Below are 9,929 nucleotides of genomic sequence, written 5' to 3' on the forward strand. Positions count from 1 at the left end.
ATCTGCCCAAATCCATTCCACATTTACTCATACCTCAGTCGAGCTCAATTCCATCCATATCTACCCAAACCTAACTACATTCACTCAAATATAACTATATCTTACCTATACATTCACTGAAATCTACCCACATCTACTGAGACATAAATAAATTGACCATCATCTAAACAAACTCCAATTCCACCTAACCTAATACACCTACACCTCACTAACAAAAACCCAAATAAACCTGCAACTACCCATATCCGCCAAAATCCACCTCTACAACCCAGACGACGACTCCACCACCCCCGCCCACACTATGATGATGTCGGGCGGGATGCCACCCACTGCGGGCGGTATGGGAGTGATGGGCGTGATGGGGGGCTACCTAGGGGGCGGGCGGGAGTACTTGGAGAGCGGGGGCGTGGGCGTGGACCCGACAGTGTGGGTGCCGCCCTTCTGGGACGACCCACACCTACCCGACGCCCACTTGCATGACCCCTCCATCGCAGAAGCCGCCCACATGGGGGAGCCGCCCGCCATGGGGGAGGTCGCGGGCGGGGATCTCATGGACGCCTTCCCGCCACACCAGCAGCACGGTGAGACAATGTCAAGGCATGATACAGTGTTTTATATCTATGGGACACGCCAAGAGAAACTTATAACAAGTACGATGCCAAAGCTTTGATCTACTTGCTAGATTCAGGTTGGCTGAGATAGAACAGCCGGCCAGGTTAATCAGTATGTGAACCTTAAACAAGTTAGGTCAATACAGGTCAAATTTTGAGTGTAACTCGCCTTGATCTAGGCATATTAAGGAATATTATTCTGGCTGACGCTAAACTACTTCACTGAAATTAAGGATGATGAGAGTTACATAGTTTACTCTGGTTGATGCCAGACGATTATATTCAGCTAAGATAAGGCCTTTTTAGTAAAAAGGCCAAGTAATTTACTGTGGATAACGCAAACTATTTCATTTTCTCCGAAGGGAATTTTTTTGCCTCTACCTATTTTGCTAAGTTAAAACAGGTTAATTCAGGGTAGTATCGGCTGTGTTGGATTAGATAAATGTTTGCTTCCACCATACTTTCCATCATCCATGTGACAGTAGGGGAAAAATAGCGTAATATTCAGCTAAGCAAATCTTTCTTCTCGGTCTTTTTAACTCCTTGTGTATATAATTTTGACGTCTGTAGGAACATAAAACAAGTGCGAGTACATTAACGATGTGGAAAGATGGCGAGGCAGAGGATATACAGAGTTTCAGCCGAATTAAAATAAAGCTAAAAAACTACATGCAAGGAGGTGGTATGGGACAAAATGAAGGACTGCAGACTGTCTGGGTAAGGTGAAGAAGCAGATGCACAAGATGTGGTCTGAGATGGAACGACGTACTAAAAGTGAGTCAGGATAAGGTTACAAGGAGGTCTGTTTGTTGAGACCAATGTGGATGAAACACCAGGATACGGCACTGGGCAATCTAATCATGGTCTGACAGATACAGAAAGGCAGACGGACGGGTAGCTGTAGAAGGAAACAGATATATGTACTGACTGACAGGCAAACAATATACATAACTCATTAATTACAAAGCAGCTATAACATGGCAGAATATAAACACTAAAACATGTTATTTGTAAAGGCATAGTTAAACCATTTGCTTATATCTAATTTTAAGATAATCAGGAGACAATGAAATATTATCAAACAAACCGATATGGTACCTATTTCAGGCTATTTTCTGTTTGCTAAATGATGACGGATTATTTGCTGTTGTTCCCCTTTCCATACAAGAGCCTTTCTTTTAGATTAGATAAAGCCGTCTACAGGCAGCAAGAACAAAAATACGTCATCATGCTTTTTAAAATTAGACAAAGCTTTACATATCAGTTAATTTTCTTTTTTCTTTTCTTTTTTTTTACTCATTCCCTCTCGGTGTGATGGTGTCCCTTCAGTTTATTCCTGCTGCCGCCAAACGATTTTATTCATAATGGGATGGATCCACATTAAACCCTTCAGTATGATTACTTTTTTCTGCTTTTTTATTTACTAGTGATTATTTTCTTCAGTTTAACGGAAACCTGTAGCCCTGAAGGGGTTAGTAACAATATCCAATATCCCATGCAATACAATGGCAACCACCATTTTACTTTTTATTTTTCGATTTTTAAGACCCTCATCTTATATCATAAAAATGACTAAAATCTCGAAGTCATTCTTATTGTTTTTCCCTTATCAGTTATCGCTTGTGGTCATCATCTCTAACTCACCGTTGTCGCTCATCCTTTGCATTTAGTTTCATGATTTTTTACTCGTTAATCCTGTCAGGCTCCTGTAGTTCACTTTCTGTTGACTAAATTCATCTGGCGTTAACTAGAGAAGAACACTAGAGTTGTCCCGACCATACACGGTTAATGATAACAAAATACTCTAAAGGATCCTATGCTGTCTCGCAGATAAATAAAATCGTCTGGCGTTAAAGGGAACAATTATTACCAGTTGTCCAGACCTTGAGAGGAGATTCTGGTGTTACCTGTAAAAGAATGCCAGTTCTCAATGTTTGCTCCCATTAATAAAGTTCTTGATTTAATATTATCCATTAGGTCTTCCATAAACACAGTATCAATTACCATCAATACTGCAAACTCACCATTCTTGCCTGTTCAAAATTTTCATGCCCATTTATATTTCATTCCATTATCAATTTTTATCGTTTTAAATTGCCACACTCGCCCTTTCATAATTTTCACGCCCATTAATATATCTTCACATAATTATCATTTTCCGTTTCACAGTATAATTTATTAATCTCCCTTACCCTTTATTCATACGTAAAACTGGTAGCGCATAGGTGTGAACATGCCTCCACTTATTGACGATGGTTTCTAACACGTGTGATGATGACGGAACATTTTGGATTTTTCTGTATCGTTGCTGACTGCACTCTGAACTGTGGGATGCAGACCGATCACATACAAAAATTTTAGGTGTTACATGAGACCATAAAAATGTACAGTAGTGGCGTAGTTACATCTTCGCTCACCTAAATTTTATCTGCGGCCGCAATACTTCACTTTAGAAATCACCCATCATCATCCATTCATAACTGTTTTAAGCAATCTTTATCAATTCTCTGGACTATCCTTCATCATAATTATCGCTAACGTAAATAACAATAGCTTTCTCACCATTCTCATATGTTCATTATTCTTTCCATTCATTCATTATTATCGCGTTTATCACTATTTGTCGCTCCCTATAGATAATTCATGCTATTTAGCTCTCGTGATATTATATTTATCGTTACTGCTTGCCATTATTGATCCTCTCAGTACGGGATGCCTATTTTAAGCTCAAAGCTCGTAAAATCGTCTGGAGGTTATAATAATACACTAAAAAGGATAAATTTGTTATAAAAAAAAGTATAGGGTCATCGTGTGACTCATTAACATTATTTATTACTATTTACCGGTACATTTTATTGCTCATTATCACCGCATTCTTATTTTATCATCTTTAGTTCAATAATATCGCCAGTTTCCCTACTTATCATCATCATCGTAACACATTTATCGTATCTACCATTTGACTATTATTAGTTATTATCGCTTAGTCATAATTGCTGGTTATTCATTATCATTACCCAATCATTATTCTTCATTATCTCTCATTCTTACCCAGCACATAACATTACGCAGAATTATCGATCAATTTGCTACATTGTTCAGTTTTACTCACTGTTCTCGATCATTCACAATTATTTCAATCAGTATCTCTCATCATTATGCGTTACTACGAATACTAATTCCTCATCATCGACCACTGTTGTACGAGAATTATCATTATCGATCATTATCATACTCAATTATCAGTTATCATTCTATACATTATTACTCGCTCATCATTATCACAACAGAGCAGTTACCGATCATGACCAATAAAACATGACTGGAATGTGTACAGCAAGGCGGCAGGCTCGTGTCAGGCACGTGCGCGCCGGCTGATACAGCATTTTCGTACTTAAATACAAGGTGGTCCAAATATAACCCTCCACCTTCCCTCTGCAGGACGATTTCTAGTGTGTTGCGGGGCCAGTTCACTCAGTGTTACCGGCGTTTACCCTGCACCATCTGTTCATTTCCTACTCCCACTGCCACACCCACGCCCACACAAGCAGAATGAAGCATCCCCACTACACATTCTACCATCCTGTACTTTTGTACCTCTGTGTCACCAGTATAATCTTATCTATTATCTGTTTATCGGGTGACAGGAAGAATATAATATAAAAGATGTTATTGCACCGACGGGGTACGATATGGAATTTCCCCTCAAAGGCAATTACTTTTTTTTTTCTTCTGTCTTGTTTCTTTGGTATTCTTTCATCGCTTCTTGTGTGTGTGTGTGTGTGTGTGTGTGTGTGTGTGTGTGTGTGTGTGTGTGTGTGTGTGTGTGTGTGTGTGTGTGTGTGTGTGTGTGTGTGTGTGTGTGTGTGTGTGCGCTCACTTTCTGACTACGACTTGTTGATTTTATTCGGCGTGATACATTTAGCGGCGAAATGTCACAAACTTTATGATTATGATGACGTCTTTTATATCTTTTAACTACCAGCACAGGACTATCATTAACTCTGAAGGGATATTCGTGGTGAAGGGGTTATTATTTTACCTGTCAGTGGCTTCCCTCAGCTGAATAAAAATATCTGGCGGTGATCATAATATGAATCATAAATACACGCCATCCTACGCAAAACGTTAAAGTACTAAGATGAGGCACTACAGAGATGATTATGTGAAGTGACTTGGGCAAATAAACGCTTGTGAGATGAATGTGGAGTGGAGGTGATGGTGGCTGGTATATAAAGAGAAGTACTATGAGGTGATCTGGCCATACAGAGACAATAGGGATTGAGGGCTAGACTAGAAGAGTTTATGAGAATGGAGTGGCTTAGAAAGTTACCTCAGATTAGGTTAGGGCAGGGGTTCTCACCTGTGGTACTGTGCAGTATATACATGTACGGCCAAGGACAAACGTTCGTACAGTATTTCATCTCTTCTTGACACATTCCTCTAATAACGAATAATCCTACGGTGGGAGAGGTGTGGTATATTATTCTTACTATACATGACTTTCTATGCTAACGATACGTCTAGAGCGGAAAGTGGCGGACATGCCTAGTGTGAAATAGATCCAGCGGAACAGTGGGCGACCTTTAATTGTTACATAGCCTAGGCCTATCTGGGTACAAGATGCACTGAAATACTTACCATTTTTCTCAGTGACGGAAATAAAAGAGAAAAGAAAAGAAAAAGAGCGCAGGAAGGAAAGAAATGAGAGAGAGAGAGAGAGAGAGAGAGAGAGAGAGAGAGAGAGAGAGAGAGACAGACAGACAGACAGACAGACAGACAGACAGACAGATAGACAGACAGACAGAGACAGAGACAGAGAATGAATATCAGAGTACAAATACGACAACAGACACCCAGTATCACTCAATTAGCCTCTCAGTTACTCCTCAGACAGGCATATCAATACATAAATAGAATCAGAGTGCTACACAAACATTACCAAGATAAGATGCCCCTTCACTGGATATATATAACGGTAAAAGATGAGTGGCTTAACCCTTCCAATGCGATAGTCGAATTCAGATATCTCCTTTTCACTGCGCTATTTGAATTCAGATATTTCCTTTTCACTGCGATATTTGAATTCAGATATCTCCTTTTCACTGCGATATTTGAATTCAGATATTTCCTTTTCACTGCGATATTTGAATTCAGATATCTCCTTTTCACTGCGATATTTGAATTCAGATATCTCCTTTTCACTACGCGTTACGTAATCGATGTTAACGTTCACACTAACATGATGTCACTTTTTATTCTTGCTATATTCAGACGATTTCATTCAGATTTTGCGAAATTTTTGGAGTTTTAGGAACTTTAACGAGTTTTTGTTAATTTCTTCAGCCCAAGGACGTTTCTGTATCACATTCTTGCTCTTTCTGACGATTTTTTTTAAGCTTAGACATTTTTCGGAAAAGAGAGCCACCATAAAGCTTTCACTAACCCCTTCAATACGAGTCATTTCGAGGACAGAAGAGAAGAGACTTTATTATACTGATGGAATTAAACCTTTTACCTGCACTATTCAAATTTGGATATTTTTTTTTCTCATATACCGCAGACGATTTTCCTTAGAAGAGAGAGGCCTTACGTAGTCTCTGGGTTAGCCTTTTCAGTGGGATGACGTCATCACTAGAAACCCCAAAGGCCTTGTGATTGAGTTGGTTTCTGTCTGTGTAAAAGAAACTATGTTAACAAAATATTTCATTAACACCTGATCTGATCTGGATAAGAAATGGCATAAATGGTGCTCGTGGGCCAGCAAGGAAGTAACTGAATTTGGGTGCAGATCGATCAAAGGTCAAGATCACGGGTCAAGGTCAATATTCTGGATGAGGAAAATATCTTGGAGCATGCATGTGTGTGTGTGTGTGTGTGTGTGTGTGTGTGTGTGTGTGCGCGCGCGCGCAGAAGTGATTCCATTTTTACCGCAGACTAATCAAAGGTCAAGGTCAAAGTTCTAGAAAGACGCTGCTGCATTATCTAACTACTCCCTTTAGTTATATTTCTGGTATCACCGAACGATTTAATCGGCTCTGAAGAGAATTTTTAGCTAACACACATCTGAAGTAACCTGACCCAATCTAACGTAACCTAACCTAACCTAACCTGACCTAACTTAACCTAATCTAACCCAACCTAACCTCCTGAACCTATTTCAGACTACATGATGAGCGAGGCGGTAGTGGTCAAGGAGGAGGACAGTCTGAAGGAGGACTACGACAAGTACAAGGATGACTACTTCAAGTACAAGGACACCTACGCAAAGTATGTCAAGGACGACGACTACCTAAAGGACGAAACCACCTACATCGAGGGTGGAGGCGGTGACGGAGGTGGAGGTAAGGGAGGAGAGGGGGACGGGGGAAGAGTGACTGATTGTGATGACGGTAATAATGACAGACACAAACCAGGGAGAGGGAATAGTGGTTAGTGATCAGAATGATGGTGGCGGTGATGTTAAAAGTGACGATGATGATGATCATCATCATCATGATTGATGAAGTGAAAATAATGATGGCGGTGGTGATGTTAAATAGGATGATGATGATGTAGCAATACCAACAGAAATAAAGGAATAAAAATATAAACATTACTTTAGATAAGCACATTACAACACACACACACACACACACACACACACACACACACACACACACACACACACACACACGAACTTTCAAAAAAAAATCTAAATTTTTCCTAATAACTTTCAGACGGAGGCGGAGGAGGGGTGGATGGGTCGGGTCAGGTGGGGGGTGGAGGTGGGGGAGGTGGAGGGGGACTCATAGGAGTTAGTGGCTCCCCCTCCGCCTCCATCTCGTCCTCCAGCACGTCCTCCTCCACTGCCTCGCTGGCAGGGGGGGCGTCGCTCCATCCGCCTCTCACCTCCCCCCACGTACAGCAACTCAGCTCACTGTGCCCGCCATTTCCCGAGGCTCATCTCACGTCGCTCACCAGTCACAAGGACGATGAAAAAAGTAAGTGTTGTTCCTCGTTATATAATTCTGCCATTTCTCATCACCTCCTTACTCCAAACACTCATGCCATTTCACACATAAGCATTCCATCGAGTTTCCATCGACTGCTGTTGTTTTGGTCCCAACCTCATCTGGATGGGAACCTGTTGGATTCCAGGCTAAAGTTTCCCTTCTGCAGTCCACCATCTTCATTTCGGGAGATATTCACCATCCTCATTTGTGGAGATAAGGGAGGGAACTGAGGGACGCTAATATAACCAGGCAACAAAACCACTCGGAAAGCCATCACGTCTCCGTTCCGTCATGAATCGTTATCTTTCGGTCAGAATTTATTCCAAGTAATCGAAGACATCTGTTCACACCACTCTTTCACGCCCCCCTAAAATGATGCACCTAAACTAAAACTAAGTGACTGCTTTCGTAATCTGTCAGAATTTATAACTGCAACCATATCTTGTTTTTCCTTACAACAAAATTCTCTCTCTCTCTCTCTCTCTCTCTCTCTCTCTCTCTCTCTCTCTCTCTCTCTCTCTCTCTCTCACGTTTATTTCTCTAACTCCGTCAAGTGGTATATGATGCGTCGGTGGGGAGGGAGTGAAGGTATGTGAAAGAAATGTAGAAGGGAGGAGTGTGTGTGTGTGTGTGTGTGTGTGTGTGTGTGTGTGTGTGTGTGTGTGTGTGTGTGTGTGTGTGTGTGTGTGTGTGTGTGTGTGTGTGTGTGTGTGTGAGAGAGTGAGAGAGAGAGATGGACTGAGAAAAAAAAGAATAAAGAAAAAAGATTTGGGTGTTGACAAAACTGAGGTGGAGGATAGGACGGAAAATAAATGATTACGACAAAAAATATATACTAAAGAGGAGGAACACCGGTCGATAATATAAAGCGAGTGAGAGAAGGAGGGAGGGAGATAAAACGGTAAAGAAGGAAAGAGAAAGAGGAAAGATTGAGATAAAAATAATATAGAAAAGAAAGGGGCGTAGGGCGGTAACTGGGATCAAGGGACGGAGAAGGAAAGGTAAGGGAGTGAGGAAGCAACGGAAAGAAGAGGGAATGAAAGAGAGTGAAAAGGAAAAGGGATGGGAGGAAAAGGGAAATAAAAAGCGAGTGAGAATAAATGAAGGAAAGAGTGGGGGCGGTGAAGAGGTCAGTAGGAGGAAGGGAAATAGAGAGAGAGAGAATAAAAGAAGAGCGTGAGAGGGATAGGGGAAGGGAAATAAAAAGATAATTGAAAGGGGTGAGAGACACGGGCGGGGATAGCGGTCGGTGGGTTGAAGGGGGTTAAAAAAAAAAAAAAAGAGTTAAAGATAGGGGGAGAATGTAAGAAAGTGAGAGAATAAAAGAGAGAGAGAGTGTGAGGGGTAGCGGTCAGTGGGATGGAGGGGAGGGTTGAGTTTATTTAGCGAACCGCCGTCTAAACAACCCGCTGACGGAGGCAAATTGACCATCTCCCTCCCTATCTCCCTCACCTTCCCTCCCTCCATCTCTCTCTCCCTCACCCTCCATCCCTCCATCTCTCTCCCTCACCTTCCCTCCCTCCATCACTCTCCCTCACCTTACCCCACTGTTTCTCTCATTTTCCTCCGTGTCTTTCTCCTCATTTTTCCTCATTTTTTTCTTTCCCTCACATTTCTGTTCTGATCCTCAATCTTTCCTCACTCCCTCCCAACCTCCTATCCCCCTGTCTTCCCCCACCACCTCCCTCTCTCATCTTCCTTCCATTCCTTACTCTCTCTTACCCACTGAGCTCTCTGGACTTCCTTCCCTCCCTCATTTTCTCTCGTCAACTTCCTTCCCTAAGTCTCCCTCCCTCACCGTCCCAGTATTTCCCCCCATTTCCCTCACTCTTCCTCATTCTCTCCTCCTCTAGCTTTCCTTCCTTCTCTCCCTCTCTTTCCATTCTTCAGTCCTTCTATCTTACCTTCCCTTACTTTCTCCCTGATATTTTTCTCTTCATTCTTGACCTTCCCTCCATCTTTCACACCTTCCCTCTCTCTCTTCCCATCTCTCCTTTCATCTTCCATCTCCCTTCACCCACTTCCCTCCTCTCCTCTCTCCTTCCCCCCTCTGCCCACTGACCCTCTTCCTTCGGTATTCCTCCCTCTCCTTCCTTCCGCCATCGATTCTTTCTCCTCGCTATTCCTTCCTATCCTCTCTTCTCTTTCTCCTTATCCTCTCTCTCTCTCTCTCTCTCTCTCTCTCTCTCTCTCTCTCTCTCTCTCTCTCTCCGACTCATCTGTCTGTTCTGTTCTTTTGTGATTCTATACACTTGCTTTCCATCCAGTGTGTGCATGTATTTGTAAACGTAAATGTGTTAGTGGTAAAACTGTAAAGTTTACA

General features: G+C 41.9%; 1 protein-coding gene across 1 annotated transcript in view; it reads left to right on the top strand.

Moving 5' to 3' along the window:
• Positions 1 to 201: 201 nt before the first annotated feature.
• The window catches only part of LOC145404592 (uncharacterized), a 28,157-nt gene continuing 18,429 nt past the window's right edge, over positions 202 to 9,929 (top strand). The window contains exons 1-3 of the mRNA XM_080276111.1: positions 202 to 581; positions 6,776 to 6,965; positions 7,329 to 7,594. Coding sequence (XP_080132237.1) covers positions 302 to 581; positions 6,776 to 6,965; positions 7,329 to 7,594 — 736 coding nt within the window. The 5' untranslated portion in view covers positions 202 to 301. The remainder of the gene's footprint in view (positions 582 to 6,775; positions 6,966 to 7,328; positions 7,595 to 9,929) is intronic.

Source organism: Coenobita brevimanus, chromosome 64, assembly GCF_032717465.1.
Source record: "Coenobita brevimanus isolate Jiangsu-jjx chromosome 64, ASM3271746v2, whole genome shotgun sequence".
Taxonomy (NCBI): Eukaryota; Metazoa; Arthropoda; class Malacostraca; order Decapoda; family Coenobitidae; genus Coenobita; species Coenobita brevimanus.